The following is a 24,931-nucleotide window of genomic DNA, read 5'->3' as shown; positions in this document are numbered from 1 at the left end:
CGTATTAAAAAAGTTGCACTTTGAAACCTGTTTTCAGGCCAACAAAACGCCATTGTCGTGTAATGGAACGTCCAAAACGCATAAAAAGTTTTCGATTTTCAGTTGAAAACAAATGTTGTGTAAAAAAGCCCCTATAAGGCAGGCAAAACAAGAACAGAACAAAGTGAAAACGAAACCAAAATTGAACATAATCGATACAATCATATCCTGTTTTTGGTTCATTTAGATATCTGGTTTGTGCTGCATTCATAATTCAGTCGAACTGCACCAGTTTGTTTGGAAGCAGACCCATTGAAAATGTGATGTGTCTCAGTCCGCTTGTTTGGTGCGCACACAGAGCCTCATTTATAAAATATGCTTACTATTTTATTCTGAGGCCCAAACTGAGCAAAAATAGCAATTTGGAACAGTATTTATTTATATGTTCAAAAATGTACATCAATGAGATCTTTATAACAGTATAGCAGACTACTTACATAAATTGCATATCTGTCACAAACTGTCAGTTCACTTTTCATTTTCATGGGCTTTTAGTTTGTTTGTCATTATTTCCTGTTGTCTTTGTTCATGTTTCCTGCCACTTGTTTGTTGGATATTCATTTAATCATCACAGCTGTTCGTATTTGAGTTTGTTATCATTGTATACTTCGTATATCAATGTATATCATTGTATACATTGTATACAAGTTCCTGTGTTTCCTCAGTTGATTGTCAGTTATTGTTTGTGTTACCTGCATGCTGTTATGCCTTGTGGATTATTTGTGTCTGATTTAATATTAAATGCGCTCCTAACAGAACCTTTTGACTCTTCTTCATCTTTAGACTTTTATAGTTTTGAGATAGATTTATAGAGATAAATTGAGATGTATGCATCGTGATAAACATGTTGCGATAAAAATCACAACTCATTAGTTGTTTGCAGTTGTTGTAAATTATTTTAATTGGATTTGCAGTCATACATTTTTATTTTTATTTATCAGATGGACAATTAAACATTTGCCTGAACTTTAGCTACAAGTTTATTAAAAAATAACATTTTAATTTTACTGATGGACAATTAAACATTTACCTGAACTTTAGTTACAAGTTTATTAAAAATTCACATTTTTTGACTGTCAGACAAATCTTTTGTGAAATGAGTGCATGTTAGTAAAGTGCAGTAATGTGTAGCAACGGCTCCACCATAACAAGAATAGCGAATTTATACAAATTAGTCTGTATATTTACATTGTGTGTAATTTTTGTCTTGTGCTAGTTATCATATATGTCAATTGCAATTTCATGCAGAATGAATTCTGCATTCATGTGAAGATGTCACTTAAAAAAACTTTCAACGTGTAATAATTGGTAATCAGTCCTTTGCAGCATAAAACAATATTTTTAGTCTATGGATTCAAAGCGCGAAACAGCGCTCAATCACTTAATCAATCACTTACCAATCACTTAATCACTAAAAAAGTCATTCAAATCAATAAAGTTGTCTACACACACTGCATAATTAATATATTTCTTACATCGTGTCTTTCATTAATGAGAGGACTCGCGAGAGTGACCAAAACTCGTCATCGAACAAAATCAAAGGCGTTTTGAGCGAGGAGTGGATTCTAACTTAAACACCTCTGATTGGGCATTGCGTTCAAGAGATCATCAAACATGTCTGTGATTGGCTACATTTCTCACCGCTGCAAAAACACTCTGTAAATAGGAACATTTCGCCTCCAGAGCGCAAAGTAAAAAAAAAAGACAAGAGTGTTTGCCAAATCTGTTTCGCCAATAATTTTATATTATTATAGTATCAACTGAGGGGTGCTCTTGCTTTCGTTTCAGGGTTCTTAAATTTGACTTTGTGATGTTGTTGTTTTTACCCATGCTTTTTTCTTTCTTTTTTTTACAAAAAAAAAATATATTTGTGATCAGCATAAACATTAGCTGCGGACCCCGGTTGAGGACGCTTGGATCAGCAGTTTTGAGTATAAGAATCAAATAAATTAAATCACTTGTTCAAACTTCTTCATATTTCACATCGGATTGGTGATTTTTAATTCCCTGTGGCTATTTTAAACAACATTATGATTTTCCTTTTTTTTTTACTTTCATGTTTACATATTTAGTAATAATATTATCTAATAATTTAATATGATTATTTACCTGGGTTGAAGTTCAGCTGTGCTTTGAACTGTTTTGGATCTGATGTTGAACAAAGATCTTGACGCGAGACCTTTTAACTACATTGTTAGGCCTACTCGGCTACTTCTAAACTGGCTCAGATGACGTGAGCCTATTTTTGTTTTTACAGTATAGAAATAATAAACAAACTCTGATCTACACGGAACACTGTGGATTCACTGTAGCTATTGCATTAAAAACAAAACCTACATTAAAAATATACATTTTACATTAGCAATGATTTAACAAATTTACTACAGATTTGGGAGGATATGATGAGTAATAAACGCACCAGAATCATGAAGTTCAATATCCAGGTTCAGTGATTATTCACATGCATTATTCATGAGGCGATTGTTCACTGTTGGCGCGCGTCCCCGCTGCTGAGCAACAAGATGGCGGCCGCCGCCGGATCAGGTAAATTTACGAAAAACTGCTATTGTTTTAGATTATTTCTTTCTTTAGTATGCACAGCGAGTGTTGTGATAAGATAAAACTCGTAAAAAGTATACTTTCATTGAAGTATTCACTCGTGTTGCTGTGTTTAAGGTCTCAGCATTCATGTGGGTGTGTTTGCACAGCATTAGCCTGTCAAATCCGTGGCATTTGTCGCGTTTAATGTCGACGGAGTTTGTGTTTTAGCCCGTTTTAAATAGTTTAAGATTTAGATAAATGGTTCTTAATGTATAAGGGTGAAAGTACAACAGTTTTTTTTATGTAATCTGCCTTTTCTGTTGGTTAGCCATGTAGCTTATTCAACTGCAGCGTCATGATAGGGAAACAACACAATACACGGGCTGTGTCACAAAACCTGCTGAGCCGCCTAGCTAGACTGCAGTTCTGTGTATCATATACTCCTTCCGAGTACGATATTGAACTTCAGTCATGTTTTATAAGTGCTTTCTTGGTTGGCAGCTCGTTAGGTTTAAGAATATGTTTACCAAAGTGCGTTTAGGTAGACAGCTCGCTAATTTGAGGCACAACCATTGACTTCTGTGATCTTTACAGACAGGGAACCCACCATTGGAAACCTCTCACTTCTTTACATCTTCCATTTAAGCACAATATCTTATATTAATTATGTGATACGCCTTTATACATTTTTTAATGTCCATTCAAATGTCAGTTGCTTTGCTGATCTCTCGTTGAAAACCTTTTCTCTTTAAGTATCATTTTCTCATTCGTCACACCCCTTAGCTCAGTGGTTTGTAGACCACAATGCCACTATATATACAATGACTATATATATATATATATATATATATATATATATATATATATATATATATTGTATATTCACACACACAAGACATTTTTTTGTCACAGCATACGCTTGTTATTTTACTTGTTATTTTACTGTTTTGTTTTTTATTGGGAGCTAATAATATTAATTGTTTGTGTTCAACTGCCATTCACTCTCTCAATAAGGGAATTACATTTTAAAGAAACTCCACCAATTAGAGAACCACGTCAAGCAAATTACACCAAAATAACTCTTTTTAGCGCCTCACACTCCCATGAACCACTGCGAATGATGTGTCTGTCTATACTGTGGAACTATTTAAATGTTTGTATACATATATTGCAATCAATGTAAAACATTGTTCCTATAGACAATCAACATCTACATCAAAAGTTGCATAGTTCGCTATCATTTTCCATTTGATTGTCTTTTGCAGTGTTTCATGAGATTGTGGCCTTTTCTCTCACTAAATCAACGTAAAGTACACCGTATTGTTCCTTTTTTTCTGATTTTCAAATACATTTTGTCTTCAAAGTTGTTGTTTGGTTGCTTTGGTTCATCGTAGCTTATAGCTTTTCGCTAGCACTTTTTAAAAAATCCCTATGGGAAAAATAAATGGGAAACACAGAACATGTTTTTCCATTTTACTGCTCTACTTTTCCATTGTTTTTCAATGTAAACACACGCTAGACGGACGTCTTTAACCGTTGCGCTCGCGTCTTTTGCAGCGTCTCGCGCATGACACAGCATTCTAAAAACGTGGCGCTCAAGTTAAAAGAAGTTCAACTTTTTTTATTTTAAACCGCATCTCTTGACCTTTTTAGAGCCTAATGCTCTCATCTTGATCTGGTTTGTTTAATAAATATTCTTTTTTTATTAAAGTGGACGTGCACTGTGTGTTTGAGTAAAAGCTTCAAATTAATAGTCTATTCGTGTCTCAGCCGCGAAGCTGAGCTCCTATGTTCAGCCTCGCTCCGTGCGAGGCCATGCACAGACCGGCTGAAATGATAGTGTCTGTCAGTTATCATAACATTATAACAAAAACAATTGTCTAAATTGTTGCATATTCCTCAACAGTTCTTGTGCTGATATCACTAGTTGACATAGTACTATTTTCGGAAATCATAGGCTATATTGCGCAGGCTCACGTGATGCAACGCTGTCAGAGTCGACAGACTCGAGTGTGTCATTTCAGTGCAAAATAATTAGGTCAAAAAACGATTTAATATAGGCCTACTGCTGCTAATATTTATACATTTATTATAATAAACTTGTAGGCTATATGTTTATTTATAATTCATTTAGGCGGACAAGGCTACCAAGTACTGCGCAGCTATTAATCTGACATTTCAGGACTTCAGTCGACCGAGATTTTCTTTGGTTGATTATAGCCCTACTAATATCACAACCTTAAAGTGCTTGGGACTGCACTTCCTGGTTTCATTATCGGTATCGTGCTCAAATGAGTCTTTGTTCTTAATCCAGTGTTTGTTAGTCAAAATCAGGCCATTCTTTAAGCTCACCTTCAGGAAATCAAGCTCACTGACTTTAAGGGTAAACATAAAATCATGTGCCTTGACATAGAAATTGACAGAGAAAATACCGTATAATTGGGAATTGGCCTGGTTTCACAGACAAGACCTAATCTAGTCCCAGACTAAAATGCATGTGGTGTTTTAACCGAAAGCATCTTGCACTGATATATCTTCAAATATGTTTTTTCTTACCCATGTTTATAAAAGCGACTTAAATGTCCTAATTGAATTAAGGCCTAATCCTGGCTTAATCTAAGCCCTGTCTCTGAAACCAGGCCTATTTGATATAAAATTCTTTAAAAAGATTAGAAATGACATTTCCAGCCATGTGTAAAATATTTTGACCCATAGAGTTTCTATGTCAGCGAGAAGCAGTTTCCCTTGCAGGATTTGTTTTGAACATTATTCCAGCAGCAGATGTTCATGTGATTGTGTGTGTTTTCACAGGCGTGAAAGTCCCCCGTAACTTTCGGCTGCTAGAGGAGCTCGAGGAGGGTCAGAAGGGTGTTGGAGATGGGACGGTGAGCTGGGGTCTGGAAGACGACGAGGACATGACCCTCACCCGCTGGAGAGGAATGATCATCGGACCCCCGAGGGTCAGTTCTACCAGCTTCCTGGGCTCTATTTAATTCAGATGTTTATGCATATTCTTGTGCATGAATAAGGCTATCATATTTTTATCATTTCACATCTTCCTACTGAAAAACTAGAGGTCTATGTTTATTCTATTAGAAAATGCAATATGCATGACTCTGAAATGAACCAAATATGCCAATAACCAAATTACTGAGGGGAAAAAAGGCATATTACTACACTTTGATGTAGGGGTGTGCAATATGTATCATCTATGATAATAGCGTAATTGTCGTTTTAACAATGTGCCAGCTGACATTATCAAGTATGTCACTTGTTTTCTAAAAAACAAACACGCCTTCAGAGTAGACGACTGTGAGAGTGGATTCCTAGCACACACTTTCACTGCGTGATCTAGCTTGTGACAATGGCCCAAAATTCATGATGCAAAATGCAAGATTGCTGTTTTTATCGAATAGTAGCATGATTGCAAATGTGTATTAAATTGCTGTATGAATTTAATAATAAAAGGGGTCATGAATTACACTTTTTAAAATGTTCTCCGAAGTCCACTTATAATTTTGTTAAGATTTTTGCATCAAAAGCAGTCACAATTCAGAAATAAATTGCCATTTTCTTGCCTGTTTTGTTGACCGTCTGGTTTGAACACTTCGTTTAAATGGGGTGTGTCTCCTTTGTCCTTTTAAGACTTCAATGTAAACGCCCATTCCTATGATTGGGTAACATCATTTCATGTGAAATATAGTTTATACATGTGGAATTGTTCAAAGTTTGTTTGTTTAAATCATTTCAATTTTCAACAGCCACTTTTTTTTCAACATCAGCTTTTTTAATCTACGTAATAGCCACAGATGCTGACATGGCATTAAATGCTATACTGACATTTAATCTACGTAATATTTCTTGCATTCAATTACAGTATTTTCAATACTCTGCATCTCGTTTGATCACTCGCACGGTTCCAGAGAAAGCATGATCCTATCATTTCGATTTCACTTCACTGGCTTCCGGTTTCCTCATGTATCGACTTCAAGATACTAACCCCCTCTTACAAAGCACTTTATAACCTTGGTCCTCCTTGTCTATCTGAATGACTTCAACCTTACCTCCCCTGTTCGCTCCTTAAGATCTAGTCCTGGATTGTTAATGACTCCAAAATGTAGTTTAGTCACTATTGGGTCTGGTCTTTAGTGTTAGTGAAGGCTCTTCCTCAAGACGAAGCTTTAAACGAAGCTTCTTTCTTTCAAAAACCTTTTAAAAACACATTTATTCTCTGTATATTATTCTTTAGCTCTTGGTCTGTAATCTTGATTTTTTTCTTGAAATCTAACTTTGTAAAGTGACCTTGGGTTTTGGAAAAGCACTATAAAATAAAACATTATTATTTTTATTAATATTATGGTTGCACTTTATTTTATAGTGTGTGCACTTACAGTGTACTTTCCAAAGAAAGATAGTTACCTTATATGGGTTAGGTTTAGGGGTAGGTTCTGGATTAGTACCTAGTTATTTTAAGACATTACTAAAATACTAGTATTGTTTTTAACTAATAATATAAATAATTAAATAGTTCATAGAATTGTCGTGGGACTAGAATCATTAAATGTTTTACAATGCAGAGCAGTAGCATCCAACACACTCATCAATTGAAGATGGCCCAAAAATGCTTGACTTCTATCTAGTGTCCATGAACTGCACTAGAGCATGTGTTTTAGTCTTTTTGGGGCATCATGACCCTGGTGGAAATAAAACGTCCAATCCTGCTCCATTACCGGGCCAAACCTGGCATCTTCATTGATCAACATTCATTTCTTTGTTTTTTGTTTCTTTGTGTTCGCTAGGCTGATGAAACTCAGTTCTAAACAGTTACTGAGTTTTACCAATGTGTTTATAAATATGGAGTCATCAGTGTGATGATATTTCAGAATCAGGGAGGGTTTCTGCAGGTCTTAAAGTCATAAATCTAAGCAGAAAATCTTAAATGCATAGTCATGGCATTAAATGTTGCATGCATCGGAAAAAATAAAATCATTCTCAGTATTTTTGTTCTGCTTTCCATACAAATATGTAAACAGAAAATCTAAATACATTTACTTGAAACAAATAAAAATTGAAAAATTTAACAACATTAACTGAGTTTATACTTAAAACATGTACAAATATCTGCCAATGAGTTCCCTTTGAATTAAGCTAAGCCCACTGGCAGATATCTGTTTTTGCTTTATTTCATTAACTCACCTCATTTTAATCAATTTCACAAGAGTTCATATTTTTATCATTTTGCATCTCAAGTAAATGTCTTGATTTAATAATTTCTACACAATTGCATTGGAAAACAAGACAAAACTACTGATGATCAGCAGTGTGATCAGAAGATAAGGTAAAAGTTTGGGAGCAAAGCGATTCAAGCTACTTTTTTGTAAAATGAATTAAAGTAATGGATATCTGTTGAAAGTTGTATTTTTAGACTCATTGTGTTTCTCCCTATATTTAGAGAACATATTTGTTCCCTTCAATTTTCTTTACTTGGTCTTAAAACGTTTTCTAATGTACCTTTGTAAAACCTGCAGAAATCCTGTTATAATAATTATATTTGTTTATTCATGCAGACTATCTATGAGAACAGGATGTACAGCCTCCGAGTAGAATGTGGACCAAGATATCCAGAAACACCCCCTTTTGTTCGCTTTGTGACGAAGATCAACTTGAATGGAGTGCATAACTCAAATGGTGTGGTAAGTAAGACCGAGTACTGAATACTTCAGTTGTTCCTCACCTGCTACTCTTATCATATGCATTTTTCATTCATAATGAATGCATTTCATTATTCCTTTATCATATTCTGCAATTCTGAATTGCTAAAAAAACTAATTATTTGGTTAAAAAAAATTGTTTTTTTTGTTGGACATCCCAAATATATATGCCTAAAAATCCAAAATCCAAATGAAATTGTCAGTTTATTTCACAAAAAGAATTTAGCATTTGACTAACAAATTCTATTTCAATCAAAATATTTGTTGTCGAGAAACTATACTGATCTGTTTCAAAAACTACAATTATTACTCATTCCATATCAATATTTTATATCTTTAAAAACAGCATTGAAGAAATTGAGGAAGTTCGAAAATTTAACAATCATGCAAAAAGAGGGAAATCTGATTTTCCCAGCATGCTTTGATATGATGGAATTTAGTGTTTTTTGTGTGCTTTAGCTCAAAATTAATATAGTATAAGTTCTGTAGGCATTTCTGTTATAACTTGGGTTGAAAGTGGTTATGTTGCCATTTTGGGCTATTACCATCGTGGTGAAGCCTGTGGTTATAGGTTCGAGGATGGGCCAAGAGACTTTATAAATTGCATGTCGCTTTATATTAGATTTAATATCTATGCATGTTAAATTACAGTTACGTAGAATATAAGATGGTAAATATTTCATTACAATACAATATATGAACTAGTGTTCAAATTAGGGCTGGGCGATATGGCCAAAAAAAATGTATCATGATAATTTTTTTTTTATATCAGTCGATACCGATAATTATCAGGATAAATGTCAAATGTTTATTTCTTTCAAGTTTAAAGGCAGATTTTTGCTCCTAAGTGAAAGTTGTAGAAACCAGAGCGTTAATTGTGGTTTTAAACTACTCTTTATTGTCAGAGCATATCATGACAAACACTTGCCAAACAGGGGAACATTTCACAAATCTGAGGTAGAACATTCAAACATTTGTCATTTTTCCTTAACAAAATAAATATCTGAATAGAAAAATATATTTCTAATGGCTCGTTTCCACTGAGCGGTACGGTACGGTACAGTTCGGTACGGTACGCAATTATTTGCGTTTCCACTGTCAAAAGTTGTGTTTTTGGGTACCCTTCCGTTGGGGTACCTAGCACAGTGGTACGGTACTAAAGGGTGGAGCTAGACTCACTGCAAAACGCTGATTGGTTGACAGAGTTCGTCACTTGCGCGAGGGGAATGGCAACATAAGAAGCGCCATTTTTTAATATACAGTTGGAATATAATACTACGGTTATTCTTTCACGAAATGTAGTTTTAAGAGTTTTTGAGGCGAGAATGTAGTTGTTTAAAGCTCAAATCTGCGGTTTATTTATAATGATTTATGATAATTTGATCCATTCTAGGCGATCACCGGGCGCTCGGCGCTCATGTTCCCCACCTGGAACAGCCTTTCCTCGGCTAGTCGTTCTGACGTTTGCCGCTGACTCTGTAGCAGCTAGTGGTAATTCGTCTTGTGTATATCTAACGGGTGATCTTTGGTCTCGTGTATCGATAATTCGTTCCCTGGTCAATCGTTTTGGCTGAGGGCTAAGTGAAGTTTCATATATTTAGGCTATAACTTTTCCGTTGTAAAGTTAACGTTAGACTAGCGCTGAATTTGTATATTTGACTGAATTGTTTGCCTTATTTCTTATTGTATAGCTTCTTGTAACGTTAACTTTTACTTATACTTTTATAATGGCTATTATTGATAGAACTGAAATTTAACAAAAAGAAATAGGGTTGAGTTTTGTCATTTTTTATTACAAGATTATCACTGTAATGTTGTTTATTGCAACATTTGTACAAATGCACATATTGCCTGGAATATGTTTAATATTTTTTTAATTTAAACGAAAAGATGCAGGGTTGTGTTTTATATTTCGTTTTGTTATAAATAGGCTAACGTTAAACATGTATATAATCAGGTCTATACATTGTCTGAACCACATTTGTGTGCCTATAATGTTTAAAATTTATTTAAATGAAAACGAAAAGAGGCAGAGTGGTGTTTTATAACATATTTCGTTTTATTGTTGCCTAAAATGTAAATGCAGAGCGAGCTGAGTGACGCTTTCAAGAACGCGCTGTTCCATTTGGAGAATTACCGGACTCGCGTCCTCGGGAGTCCCTCTGCTGAGAACTTTACATACTTGGTATTGAGAAATGCCTAATGTCGGCGCTTGTCTTCTTGTGACAAACATGCCGAGAAGCAAGGACAAGATCTGCTGTATGCCATCCACTGGTGTTTACTTTGTCGCTTTCTTCTTCGCGCGAAAATCACGTTGATCGCTTCTTTCCGTCAAACACCACGCCTATCAAGTACGGTACTGTTGGCGGTGGAAACGGTAGCTGGATCATGGTTTACTGACCCGACCCGAACCGTACTGTACCGTACCGTACTGCTCAGTGGAAACGAGCCATTAGTTTCTGCATGTGCTAATGGGGGATATTGTTTCAAGTCTTGAAACAGGTTTGTGTTGCCTGACTTTGATGGCACGTATCTTCAGCACTGTTTGCAGTGCAGGCTGCAATATTAATATTACATGTTTGTCTCAAAACGCATATTTGACACGGAGTTGCATCCTAACTCAAGCTAATACTACTGTTAAATTTATGTTCATTAACAAAAACAGAAACATCTGTTAAAAAATGTTTTAAAGACCACATTTTTATTTGGGAAAATGTAATATTCTGACTGTTTGAGTTTTATTAAAATTAACCATTGATCATCCAGTATCATGCATTCAGATCATAACCACAGATAAAACCAGGCATAGCCTATAGCACCTCACATCATGGCAAAATGTAACTTTATGGTTTCTATGGTATTTGTATGAAAAACTGTAGCCTATATACATTATTAAATACTGTAATTATATTCCATTAGTCCTTTAATACATTGTCTACATTAATAATATAATACAATTCAATTTGTATATCCCACATTTCATGGTTCAGTTAATATTACCAGGCTAACGTTACAGTAGATCCATGGTAAATGGATTCAGAATCAATTCAGATTCTGACTGTATCGTTGCGACAGTGTTTCTCCTGTTTGTCAGCGCCTTTAAACTGGTTTCAATCACTGAGACATTTGTGTTCTTCGCTGATCAAGCGCTTCTCACTGGATCTCGTGAGCGAGACGATCAGAGTAACGCATCCATAGAACGCGTCTGCTCTAGTGAGCTCGCGCTGCGCTGCCGTTTGGACTTTGAACCGAGCGGATAAATGGTCCGTGTGGCGCGCGTTTCAAAAGAGTTTCGTTTATCGAACTCTTGATATCGTTTTAGCGAGAAAAATTATATCGCGATAATTATCGTTATCGTTTTATCGCCCAGCACTTGTTCAAATACAGAAACAATTCCAATATTTCTGTAGTATCGATACACCGATTCCAGCTGCACTTTCTTCCTCTCCGACAGCGAGTTGACACCAAGTGGCAACCTTCCTATCTCTCTTGAAACCAACACAGAAGTGGCTTAAACTGCAATTTATCGTCTGGCCACTAGAGACAAGGTCGCGACGGCCACTCCGCCCACTTTGGGCTTCAAAAATACTCTTTAGAAACCTACGGGTGACCTCACTGACACTATGTCCATATTTATTTTACCGTCTATGGTTGACACGCACCCGCCTCCTCTCATTCACTCCGGTTAAGTAGTGTTGGTGTGACCCGGTCTGAATTTAGGCGCGGGATAGCGCATAATTCTACTAATTTCCGCCGATTTCTTGCTCGCATCCGAAGCGCACACGCATAATAAAGCCACCTCTGACATACAAGTGCCAAAATGAGCTCTTTTTCGCAGCTTATTCATGGTGAAATGCACTCAAAAATAATGTTATGATGCACACATGCAATTAGGCCTGTAGCGATAGTCAATAAATCAAATAATCGCTTGATAATTTTTCCAGCCGCGATAATTTCCATTTGCATGCTTGTTTGTTTTCCTCGTCTCTCTCTACCAAAGAGACTGGATGACAACTCTCGGTGAACTCCATTGCAAGGTCTTTTGTGTGGGGAGGCGGCGCTTGTCAGCCACATGGCAGGGTTTCCCATACGTTCATTCATTTGTGGCGACCCGCCACAATATCAACCCTGACCGCCACACATTGATTTTTGAATGTTTTTTTTATTATTATTATTGTTTTTTTTCTAAGCCTATTTAAAATCGTATTTGATTGCAGAGCGCCGTAGGCAATTCGCGCAGCACTACATCTCGCTCGTCCCTCTCTCTCGCGCTCTCTCTCCCTCATATGAGGCGCCATCTAGGGCTTAAATCAAACTTCATTCTCGCACACATTTGAAACACCTGCATGCACATATTAAGTAGTCAAACATACATGTATACTGCTGAATGTTTAAACAAATACATATGAAATCCACAATGACACACCTAAAGTCGCTCACGCACATGTACGCAAACTCTACACACCCGAGATGCGCGCACACACAAACTCTCCACGCACATACTCATATGATGTACGTGCACACACACACAAACTCTCCACGCACATTCTCATATGATGCACGTGCACACACACACAAACTCTCCACGCACATTCTCATATGATGCACGTGCACACACACACAAACTCTCCACGCACATACTCATATGATGCACGTGCACACACACACAAACTCTCGCACATACCCATATGAGATGCATGCTCAGATTGCTCACACAATATATGATACATATGATTCTCAGTGTGAATGGAAGTCACACATTGGTAAGTGCATTTTTTGTTCACAGAGAATGAGTCCATTGCTTTTGTTTTTTTTTGGTTGTTTTGTTCATTTATTATTTAATGTTTTCCGTTTTCAGTGTTAAATAGTCTTTAGAAATAAAAGTTTATTGATCTTTGAAAAGGTGTACCTGCATTATTATGATATTAAAATTATTTTAGATGAAAATTGTCTCAGAACAACAATATTATCATTTATCGCAATAATTTCTTGGACAATTTCTTATCCAGCAAAATTTGACCGGCCTACATGCGACAATAGTATGCGAATGTCGTGTGCAGCGGAAAGGCTGCTTGAATCGTGGCGCGATTTAAAGGTATCTTTTCCATGTTAATCAGTTTTTTTCAACTTATCGTATCGAAGCTAGAAATTCCAGTATATCGTGACAACACTAATATGAACTAGGGTATGATTTTTACCCCAAAATTCAACATATCTGACACCAATTCACTTTTCTGTACCTGGATTCCAGTTGTTTCGGTGAATTGCCGCAATCCATTTGCTTCTCTGTTCCGTAGCTTTCGGCAGTCTGTAAAAAGATGGCTCAGATTTCTTGTTGAATCTATTTAGTACAGTCGATCGCATGGCTCTATCCTGTTGTTTTGTGTGTTTTTAGCTGCATTTACACTGAACACCAGTGCTGCCACTCAGTCTTTGACACTCAGTGGGTGTAAACGCTGTGACCCTGCCTACTGTGATGTCATGTGCATACCCTTTATAGATATTATGCAAAACATCAGCAACTATGGAGGACAACTAATATTAACTTTTGATTACTACTGTGCTCATTAAATACTAATGTGAGAAACTTTCTAGTGGAAAAACGGCCACTTCTTGAAATTTCCAGGGCTCTATGTATTGATTCTGCTTTATTTTTCCCCCAAATTCTCAGTTTTTTTGTGCTCGTTAATGCATTGTGTCAATGTCTTTGGTTGGCTTAGGTTGATATGCGAGCTGTGTCCTCACTGGCCAAGTGGCAGAACTCCTACAGCATCCGTGTGGTCCTGCAGGAGCTACGACGACTCATGATGTGCAAAGAAAACATGAAGCTGCCGCAGCCTCCCGAAGGACAGATCTACAGCAACTGAGTCGTCGTCTTCTCTACCTTCATCAGAACACATTCACACACGCAAGGCTGAGCATTCCTCCTCTTTTTTTTTTCTGGACTCATGAGAAATCCTCCCAGTCCCTGACCACTCCCCATGAGCTGCAGCAACCAATGAGCAGTCCCGCCTCGGCAGCTCCCATTGGACAGAATCCATGGATGTAGTGGTGTGCACAGCAGAATACTGTACATCATTCTAATCTTTTTTTTTTTAAATGTTTATTTGTTATACATGCAAATTGTCAAAATAACAAATGATCTTATTGAGTGTAATCTGTGTGCCCTCATTTGAGAATAGTTCTGCAAGTGAAAATGAATTTGTGCTATCATGTAACATGCTGTGTGGTGGGAATATTAAGATTTTCTTTTCCTTCTTTTTTTTCTTTTTCTTCATCTTTTTCTAGTGATGATAGCATCCGAATCAGCAGTCTTGCCTGTTTAATCAGAAGTTTCTGGCCTGACCGGTTAAAGTTGAATCTTGGTCGGTGTCTCATTACTTTCTTCCTTCAGGCTCTCAGCTTTAGGTCACTTCATGGGTTTATTAAAAGTTTGTGCAAAATGACAACAGAAGCTCAATGGTAGATCATGTCTTAAGAACATCAAAGATGAAGTGTGCAATTTGTATTTGACGATGAATTCTATCCTAGCTTCATATGCAGAGAAAAAGGCGTTGTTAGATTGATGGCTGGTTATTTGCACACATTATTTTGGTGCTGCATAGAGTAAACTTCAACTTTAACATTATTCCTTCCGTTGAGCTGTTGAGAGCGTTGAAACTATGAATAAATTTTGTGTTCGATATGTTATAGAAAAATTTGAAAAGTTGTGAATTAAGGTAAATTGCACTGGGTTTTAAAGAAGAAGAAAAAATCAACAACTTGATTACTATTCAGTCATGACTGACCAATCTATAACAAAAACCCACACAGTGTTGCTACATGTTGCTTCACCTTCAGCTCTGATTAATACGTTTACACACCCCTTGCAGAATCTGCTAAATTTTAATAATTAAAAAAGATCCTAAAAATTGCATTTTGATTATTTGGTACTGCTCTAAATAGTTTATTTCCATACCTGATGTTTATAGTCCGCAAAACTGAATTTACACAAATGAAAAGTCTTGAAAAGTGTCTTTTCCTGGATAATCCATGACTGTGTGAAAGCAACCCGCTACATTAAAGGAATAGTTCACCCCAAATGAGAATTGTCATCATTAACTCCCTCATGTTGTTCTAAAACCTTTATGAGTTTCTTTCTTCTGCTGAACACAAAAGAAGATATTTAGAAGAATGTTGGTCCCCATTGACTTCCATAGTGTGGAAGAAAAATACAATGGGGACCAGAAACTGTTTGCTTCCCAACATTCTTCAAATATCATTTGTGTCCAGCAGAAGAAACCCATCGGCTTAGAATAACTTGGTGAGTAAATGGCAATTTTTAATTTTTGGATGAATTATCCCTTTTAAGTGCCATGGGATAGTGCATACTGAAGTTTTAAAGCATTCAGTACTAAATTAAAATGAAAGATCTTTTAACAGGTCTTATGTAATTTAGTACTGCCCTTCAGAAGGCACATACTGTAAGTTACATGTTTTCTAGAGGACAAAATAATTTACACATCATTCTGTTCAAAACATTTACACACCCCGACTCTTAATTTGCATCATATTGTCTTGAGTCGCTGAATTGTGTGAAAACTGTCAACCATTGATGGCTACTGTTGGAAAGGGGCTGAAATAAGCAGACGATGCTGGAAAACCAAAGAGTGGAGCTGGAGGATCTGTCTGAAGAACAGTGAACCGTTTAACTGGTCAGGACAAACAAGAGACTTGTGAACAACTCTTAAAAACATACTGTGGTCGATCATACTCCGTATTATGCATAGGCCTAAATTTTGTATTTTTTAACTAGTTGATTTGAGTAAATTGTGTGTTTGTGTGTGAAACAGCCTGTTCAGGGTAGTGATATTGTAAGTATAATTTATTTTAATTATTATTTGCTTTTTTGCAAGGTAACGTTTATATAAACTTGTGGCCACAACTGAAAACAACACCTTACAAAAGTAACCACAGGTTTTGTATTTTACTCAGTGCAGAAAGTGTTCAAAGAGCAGACCTTCACTTGATGATAAGGGACCACATTCACAAAATCAAGACTTTGAAAACTCAAGACTATATAAAAAGTTGCACACATACGACATGACTCCAGGTAGATTTGGCCATCCTTTCACACCATTTTCATTTAAAAATAAGTCAAAAAGTGGACCAATGTATATCAGAATTCACAATGTATTATAATCAACTATATATACTTCTCATCAAAAGTTTGGAAACAAGGGGTTTTTATGTCTTTAAAAGTAGTCTCTTATACTCACTGCTGCATTAATTTGATCAAAAATACAGTAAAAACAGCAATACTGTAAAATAATATTACAATTTAAATGAACTGGTTTCTGTAATAATATATTTCAAAATGTAAGTGTCACATGATCCATCAGAAATCATTCTAAGAACTTTTCTAATTATTATCAATGTTGAAAAAAAAAATGTATACAGGTCCTTCTCAAAAAATTAGCATATTGTGATAAAGTTCATTATTTTCCATAATGTAATGATAAAAATTAAACTTTCATATATTTTAGATTCATTGCAAACCAACTAAAATATTTCAGGTCTTTTATTGTTTTAATACTGATGATTTTGGCATACAGCTCATGAAAACCCAAAATTCCTATCTCAAAAAATTAGCATATCATGAAAAGGTTCTCTAAACGAGCTATTAACCTAATCATCTGAATCAACTAATTAACTCTAAACACCTGCAAAAGATTCCTGAGGCTTTTAAAAACTCCCAGCATGTTTCATTACTCAAAACCGCAATCATGGGTAAGACTGCCGACCTGACTGCTGTCCAGAAGGCCATCATTGACACCCTCAAGCAAGAGTATTTAGTCTGGCTGTATTTTTCAGCCAGACTAATTACCAGTGTGTTAATGATTAGTTAACTTGAAGAGTACTATTTTGAAACAACTCATTTTGTACTAAGAATATTTTAGTTATAATTAAATTATAGTAAAATATACAAGTATTATGGAGGGATTATTGGGTCAGATTGAAAACTAAAAGTCTTAAATGAAAACAAAAAGGCTAAATCTGAATCATGACTAAAAGTCATGGCGGCCCATCCCCAGACTTCATTCAACCCCTAGCCAAACGGGCGAGGCTTGGGCAGCCATCCCCGATGTGTCAGAATGGGTGATGAATATAATAAGACGAGGTTACTCGCTCCAATTCGCTCGCAGACATCTGCACTTTCATGCAGTGGTCGAGACAGCGGTGAGAAGCAACATGGCTCACGTCCTTCGCACCGAAGTGTCGAATCTATCAGCGAAAGGAGCTGTCGAAACAGTTCCCCTCTCATTAAGCGAGTCATGTTTTTGCAGCCGTTACTTCCTCGTCCCGGAAAAGGATGGCGGCCTTAGGCACATCCTAGACCTCAGACACCTGAACAAGGCCCTCATGAGACCGCCATTCAGGATGCTCCTGGGAACAGTTATCGACTAAATTTAGAAGAGAGCGTGGCTCACGGCAGACCGTGCTCGCTCCATTCAACAGATTCGTTCAGGGCGGGCTTTTACAAGTCCCTCAGAACATTTCAGAGGGTTCTGGGCCCCAGCATTGTCAGTACTCCAACTGGGCCTACTGCATATGTGTCCCCTGCAGCTCAGGGGTACCGAATACTGGATATCGGCCCATGCGTGGCATTCTGGCCACTTACACATCAAAGTGAACCACAGCTGTATCAAAGCCCTGGCTCCTTGGAAAGTCGTCGACTGGTACCAGTCGGGTGTGAACATGGGTCCATGTATGGCCCCTCAACGGGTATCCGGGAGCCTCCCGGAAAAAGTCTTAAGCACTATCACCTAGGCTACAGCACCGTCAACTAGGCGCCTCTATGCCCTGAAATGGTCAGTGTTCACCGGCTGGTGTGCAGCTCGGGACCTTGACCCCTATTCAAGTGAAGTGCCACTGGTACTTTCCTTTCTCCAAGAGCTATTGGACGTGGGTCACACCCCCTCCAAGCTCAAGGTATATGTGGAGGCCATAGCAGCCTTCCATCCTCGTTGTGCGCTTCCTCAAAGGGGCCAGGAGGCTGAACCCGCCTCGGCCTTCTTCTATACCTGCCTGGGACCTTTCCACAGTCCTCAGGGTCCTGAAGGGACCCCCTTTCGAGCTGCTTCAGTCGGTTGACCTGAAGCCTCTTTTCGCTTAAGACCGCACTACTGCTAGCACTAGCATCGGTCAAGCGAGTGGGTGATTTGCAAGCACTCTCTATGAACGCTTCCTGCCTTTAGTTCGGGCCCAACGACACTAAAGTCGTCCTCAGGCCAAGGCATGGTCATGTTCCCGTTCCCAAAGTGCTCTCGACTCGTTCAGAGCTCAGGTCATTTCGCTATCGACTCTTCTCCCATCGGACGATGATAGAGACGTGATTCTACTCTGCCCTGTTAGGGCCCTTAGAGTCTATTTAGAGCGTTCTGTCCCGTTCAGGCAGTCGGAACAGCTCTTCGTATGCTTTGGCGGCTGCACCAAAGGGCTCCCAGTCACTAAGCAGAGACTATCACGATGGACAGTAGACACTATCTCTTTAGCCTATGCATCTATGGGCCTCCAGTGCCCATAGGCGTTAGAGCTCATTCCACGAGAGACATGGCCTCTTCATGGGCCTGGTCCAGTGGTATACCAATTGAAGACATTTGTGTGGCGGCCGGCTGGTCCTCGCCGTCCACATTTGTAAGATTTTAATAACTTAGAGGTTCCTGCTCTGCAGGCACGAGTTCTTTCTGTATAAGAGGCCTTGGCCCCGGGAGGGCCGTGCTATTAAGTTTGGTCAGGTGCCTTCTCTTCAGTCGATTTAAACCTGGTTCCTATGGCGAAATGGTCTGCTTATGTAGCCAGAAGCCACACCCATTCTGGCGGGCTTCGGCGCGGGGCGCTCTGATAGGTTTGCGCGCCTCAGCCGCTTCGCCATAGGTTTGTGCTGTTCCAGCACCACAGCCAATGAGCACGCTAGTCAGCTTTGCTCTGTGCTCACTGTGTAGCTGCACTACGTTTTAAAATAAAGGCTTCAATATTCTTGAAAAAAGGAGTTTTCCCATAAGCGTATAGCTACGCAATGCTTGTTCTCTTGCTCTCAGGGAACCGAGGTTACGTAAGTAACCGAGTACGTTCCTTAAAACCCTTAAAACCTTGGCAAGAGTTTACATCAAATTTCAACTTATCAACTCAATTAGCTGTTCCTGAAAATAATGTTTTAGTATAATAATAGTTTTACAATCTATTCATTGTGTTTCCAATCTTTAAAATAATACAGTGAAAAGACAGTAATTATGTGATAAACATGTTTCCAAAATGTTTTGTTACGTTTATTGATGTTCTCGGTTCTGTACTGTATGGCGCTCGAAATGGTCTATTCGGCACCTGCCCCGGACCGCAGTCCAATGATGACTCCTGCCCCGGACCGCAGTCCAATGATGGCTCCTGCTCCTGTCCGCAGTCCAATGATGGCTCCTGCTCCTGTCCGCAGTCCAATGATGGCTCCTGCTCCTGTCTGCAGTCCAATGATGGCTCCTGCTCCTGTCCGCCGTCCAATGATGGCTCCTGCTCCTGTCTGCAGTCCAATGATGGCTCCTGCTCCTGTCCGCAGTCCAATGATGACTCCTGCCCCGGACCGCAGTCCAATGATGACTCCTGCCCCGGACCGCAGTCCAATGATGGCTCCTGCTCCTGTCCGCAGTCCAATGATGGCTCCTGCTCCTGTCCGCAGTCCAATGATGGCTCCTGCTCCTGTCTGCAGTCCAATGATGGCTCCTGCTCCTGTCCGCAGTCCAATGATGACTCCTGCCCCGGACCGCAGTCCAATGATGACTCCTGCCCCGGACCGCAGTCCAATGATGGCTCCTGCTCCTGTCCGCAGTCCAATGATGGCTCCTGCTCCTGTCCGCAGTCCAATGATGGCTCCTGCTCCTGTCTGCAGTCCAATGATGGCTCCTGCTCCTGTCCGCAGTCCAATGATGACTCCTGCCCCGGACCGCAGTCCAATGATGGCTCCTGCTCCTGTCCGCAGTCTAATGATGACTCCTGCCCCGGACCGCAGCCCACTGATGGCTCCTGCTCCTGTCCGCAGTCCAATGATGACTCCTGCCCCGGACCGCAGTCCAATGATGGCTCCTGCTCCTGTCCGCAGTCCAATGATGACTCCTGCCCCGGACCGCAGCCCACTGATGGCTCCTGCTCCTGTCCGCAGTCCAATGATGGCTCCTGCTCCTGTCCGCAGTCCAATGATGGCTCCTGCCCGTATATTTCACACTAACTAAATTTGAAAAAGGTGAAAAACATTCTGTTCTTTAAAAAGTATATAAAATAAATTAATATATCGTTCGATATAAAAATAAATATCTTGCTAATTTTAGTGAAACACAGTGCACCAATTATTTTAGTTTTAGATAAACAAAAATAAATTAAATCCTCTTACATTTTCAGAGAGTTGAAGAAGTAGATCCTAACACATCATTGTCCATACAACATGAATGGGTTTACAAAAATGATATAAGTTTAAAGTTGTAATACAAAAGATCCTGTGTGTTTCTCTCACACCAGCGTTTGACAGTTTCTGAGTCAGAGGGGAGGGTCTGTGTTCAGCACCCAGGATGTGACATTGTGAATGTTTTAATAGTGCTACATTTATTTCAAAGTATAATCTTAAAAGTTTTTTATATAGTTAAAAGTTAAAATTTGATATTTTAAAAATAAAAGATGTTTTAATTTAAATTCAAATAATAATTTAAAGTCTTAATAAAAACAAATATTACATCAATGGTCTGTAAGTAAAATCACAACATATTTTCAGAGAGATACAACAACAATGAAAACATTTAGAATCTGGGATGCCTCAGGCCAACTTATAAAATCCTTCAAATCCCCACACACCTTCAGAGAAAGAATCTCCTTGACCATCATTAATGTTAGCCTCAGGATATAGGGTGACAGACCAGATGAGCCTCTGTGCATCATGTCAGAGCATATGTAATGTTAGTCTGCTAACGCCTTTCCAGAGCGAAAGCTTTGTTCGTACTAAATTTATTTCAAATCTTAATCGTAAAAGTTTAAATATTATCTTTCAAAATGAAAAGATTGTTTAAATTAAATCTTTAATGTTTTAATACATTCATATCTTCTATTTATCTTTTAGAAGATTACTGTAATGATTTTTTTTTTTAATGGTGAATGTCGTTTTAAAACACAACGTCTGTTTTCTGGATCAGGCCTAAAAGACCGATGCCTAAAACTCTGGTGTCAAAGTATTGGTTTTGGAAAGAATAAAAAAATGAATCATCCCACCTTTAACATAAAAATACCACTAATGCAAACTGTACAAAAACAAAAAGAAACAAGATGTAAACAGCGTAATCGGCTAGTATATAAAATGTCAATTACAAACATTCAAAACTGTATTCTGTATTAGTTTTAAATGGCTCAAGCTTTAATGAATATGCATCTCTCAGTGCAATGGGGGCAGTCTTGGCCTAATGGTAATAGAGTTGGACTGGTGACCCAAAGGTTGGTGTACTCTTCAAAGGTGGTGACCCAAAGGACCCTAACCCCCAATCGCTCCCCGGGCGCCACTCAAGGCTGCCCGCTGCCCCGGGGGTGTGTATCCACGTTTGCAGTGTGTGTGTGTTCACTACTCTGCTCCTAATGTGTGTGCACTTACTTGGATGGGTTAAATGCAGAGGTCAAATTCCAAGTATGGGTTACTATACTTGGCCATCACGTGTCACTTGCACTTTCACTTTCAATAGTCAGATATGATTCAGTGGTAATAGTTTAAGTGTAAAACAGCATGCACTTACTTTTCGTGTAAATACTTTGTGTGATTCCACATCATACATAGAGGGAAAGTTGCACTGAATGAAGTATCAATTTAGTCAAACATTCTCAAACAGAAAGACTATCAATTAAATTCTTAATTGTCCTTTATTCCTATAAATGTAAATTGTAAATGTAATGTAAATGTAAATTGTAAACACTGAATGTTGACGGCTCTCAAAGAAAAGTCTTTACCTAAAACACATACAGTCAGACATATAAGTGTGAACGGTGTCATCTGCTATCTGAACAGATGACTAAATCTAGTGGAGTAATAAAACCATCATTTGCAAACTTTTGTGTAACTTAGAGAAAACACATATGACCTGGAGGAATGCATATGGAGAACACTTTTTGGAGAACACAAGGTGGCTTGCAAAGGGAAAGACACACGTTCAGAGAGGCTTACAGTGGAAATACACATGTGGGGGTCGCTCAGAGGAGGGACCATGCACACGGGAGGCACCTAGCCGACGCGCAGGCAATAGACACTGGCGCCAACGTCAGGAGAAATGGAGGAACTCAGGGCTTTCGGGGAAGCTCACCTGAGGAGAATATTGCACGTATCCAGTCCGTGGAGTGGAATGGCGAGCAAGCGAAGACACCTGAGCGGGTCCAGTACTAGCTGGTTGAAGCGAGTACATGAGAGGACACTGGCTCCACTCGGAGATTGTAGAATCTGGCGAATGTGTTAGGTGTCGCCCAGCCTGCAGCTCTGCAGATGTCTGTTAGCGAGGCGCCATGCGCTAGAGCCCAAGAGGATGCCACACTCCGGCTGGAGTGGGCAGTCACACCAAGGGGGCACGGTCGACCTTGCTGCTGATATGCCAAAGCAATGGCGTCCACTATCCAGTGAGACAACCTTTGCTTGGAGAGAGCCTTTCCCTTCAGCTTCCCACCATAACAGACAAAGAGCTGGTCTGAGGTCCTGAAACACTGCGTTCTGTCTACATAGGCGCGGAGAGCACGTACTGGACAGAACAGTGCCAAGGCTGGGTCTGCCTCCTCCAGGTGCAGCGCTTGCAGGTTCACCACCTGGTCCTGGAAGGGAGTGGTAGGAACCTTGGGCACATATCCGAGCCGGGGTCTCAGGATCACGTGAGATTCGGCCGGCCCGAATTCCAGGCACGCTTCGTCAACGGAGAATGCGTGCAGGTCACCTACCCTCTTGATGGAGGCCAATGCAACTAGGAGGGCTGTCTTCACTGACAGGAACTTAAGCCCCTCTGATTGCAAAGGCTCAAAGGGAGTACTCTGCAGGGCAGTTAAAACCACTGAGAGGTCCCAAGAGGGAACGAGAGGAGTGCGAGGAGGATTCAGTCTCCTCGGTCGTCTCAGGAACCTGACGATCAGGTCGTGCTTTCCCACAGACTTACCTTTGACTGGGTCATGGTGTGCGACCATAGCGGCAACATAGACTTTCAGGCTGGAGGGAGACAGCCTTCGCTCCATCCCTTCTTGAAGGAAGGAAAGCACGACACTGATAGAACATCTCCGGGGGTCTTCTCGGTGAGAAAAGCACCAGTTGACGAAGAGGTTCCACTTCAACGCTTAGGCGTGTCTCGTGGACGACGCTCTAGCGGAAGTGATGGTAGCCACCACCGCTAGTGGTGGGGTACTCAAACCTGCCTCGTCCCGTCCAGGAGCCACACATGGAGGCTCCAAAGATCGGGACGAGGGTGCCATAGGGTGCCCCGTCCCTGAGAAAAGAGGTCCTTCCTCAGAGGAATTGGCCAAGGAGGTGCTGTCGCGATGAGTACAAGTTCAGAGAACCAGGTCCGGGTGGGCCAGTGCGGCGCAACCAGAATGACCTGCTCCTCGTCCAGGGTCTGCGCAAGAAGGCTCACTGGGGGAAACGAATATTGGCGGCCCCGCGGCCAGCTGTGCGCCAGTGCATCAGTGCCGAGCGTGCCCTCGGTCAGGGAATAATACAGGGCGCAAAGGGTCGAGTCGTGAGAGGCAAACAGATCTATCTGTGCGTCCCCGAACTGGTCCAAAATCAGCTGAACCGACTGTGGATGGAGTCGCCATTCTCCCGGGAGGGGCTGAAGTCGTGAGACCTCGTCGGCTGCACAGTTCAGGGCTCCGGGGATATAAATGGCACGAAGCGACTTCAGATGCTTCTGACTCCATAAGGCCGGAGACACACTGGCTGCGTGACGTGAGCGTGGCGTTTCTGTTGCATGTCAGTTGCGTGGCGGCTGCGTGGCGTTTTCTGTGTCTTTGCACACCAGAAACGTGTCTGACGCAGCGCTGCTGCTGCTAGGTAACGAACAGGTGGGGCTATCTCGGGACATAGGCGGCGTTTATATATGTTTATATAAACATAAATATATAGCCTACTGATACAGCAAAGACAACATCGGCAGTGTAGACTGCAAAATAGGCTACAGAATATTTCGTTCTGTATTGACAGGTGCAATATTTGAAAATCGATAATTATTATTTTATTTTTTTATTATATTTATATCTGCATTTATGTCAAAACCTATAGACTTTCAAACATAAAATTGTCATTTATTAATATGTATTCGTGTCAAAATGACATATACACATGTTTTCCTATTCTATTTTGCCTGGAAACGCTTCCAACACGCTTGCGTGTTGCGTGAAAAATAGGCGTTGGTTCTATTTCTAGCATGCACGCGTTTTCTGAGACGCGCGTGTCACGCTGGCAGTGTGCAAGCTCTAACCCCTAAAATCCACTGGATCCGTCTACGGCGCGGAACGTCAGCGTCGCGGATGCCGGAGCTAATCGCGGCCATTATAGTCAATGCTCTTAAGTCCACCAGCTGCGGACGCAGCGCGTCTCAGAAGCGTCCCAGAAG

At 39.8% G+C, this 24,931-nt stretch overlaps 1 protein-coding gene across 2 annotated transcripts; it reads left to right on the top strand.

Annotated features, from left to right (window-relative positions):
• The first annotated feature begins 2,459 nt into the window (after positions 1 to 2,459).
• Positions 2,460 to 15,202, top strand: ube2v1 (ubiquitin-conjugating enzyme E2 variant 1). Of its 2 annotated transcripts, XM_077204419.1 has the most exons (5): positions 2,486 to 2,583; positions 5,392 to 5,540; positions 8,148 to 8,270; positions 8,809 to 8,810; positions 14,012 to 15,202. In XM_077204419.1, exons 1-5 carry the CDS (start codon positions 2,562 to 2,564, stop codon positions 14,097 to 14,099), a joined length of 384 nt encoding a protein of 127 aa, XP_077060534.1. In that variant the 5' UTR covers positions 2,486 to 2,561; the 3' UTR covers positions 14,100 to 15,202. The 2 variants fall into 2 exon arrangements, with proteins under 2 accessions (XP_077060533.1, XP_077060534.1); XM_077204418.1 differs by lacking the exon at positions 8,809 to 8,810 and having other exon boundaries at positions 2,460 to 2,583; positions 8,148 to 8,273.
• The last annotated feature ends 9,729 nt before the right edge of the window (positions 15,203 to 24,931 follow it).

The sequence above is a fragment of the Siphateles boraxobius genome, unplaced genomic scaffold, assembly GCF_051911475.1.
Source record: "Siphateles boraxobius isolate OS27281-9 unplaced genomic scaffold, OSU_SipBor_1 5, whole genome shotgun sequence".
Classification (NCBI taxonomy): domain Eukaryota; kingdom Metazoa; phylum Chordata; class Actinopteri; order Cypriniformes; family Leuciscidae; genus Siphateles; species Siphateles boraxobius.
The sequence above is the reverse complement of the archived record's forward strand: the minus strand, read 5'-3'. Positions and strand labels throughout refer to the sequence as shown.

Bases quoted from the DNA above. Each gene is read 5' to 3' on its own strand.
- ube2v1 (XM_077204418.1), top strand. From the start codon at position 2,562: ATGGCGGCCGCCGCCGGATCAG. The intron at 2,584-5,391 runs GTAAATTTACGA...GTGTTTTCACAG, and splicing joins GGCGGCCGCCGCCGGATCAG to GCGTGAAAGTCCCCCGTAAC. The intron at 5,541-8,147 runs GTCAGTTCTACC...TTATTCATGCAG, and splicing joins TGATCATCGGACCCCCGAGG to ACTATCTATGAGAACAGGAT.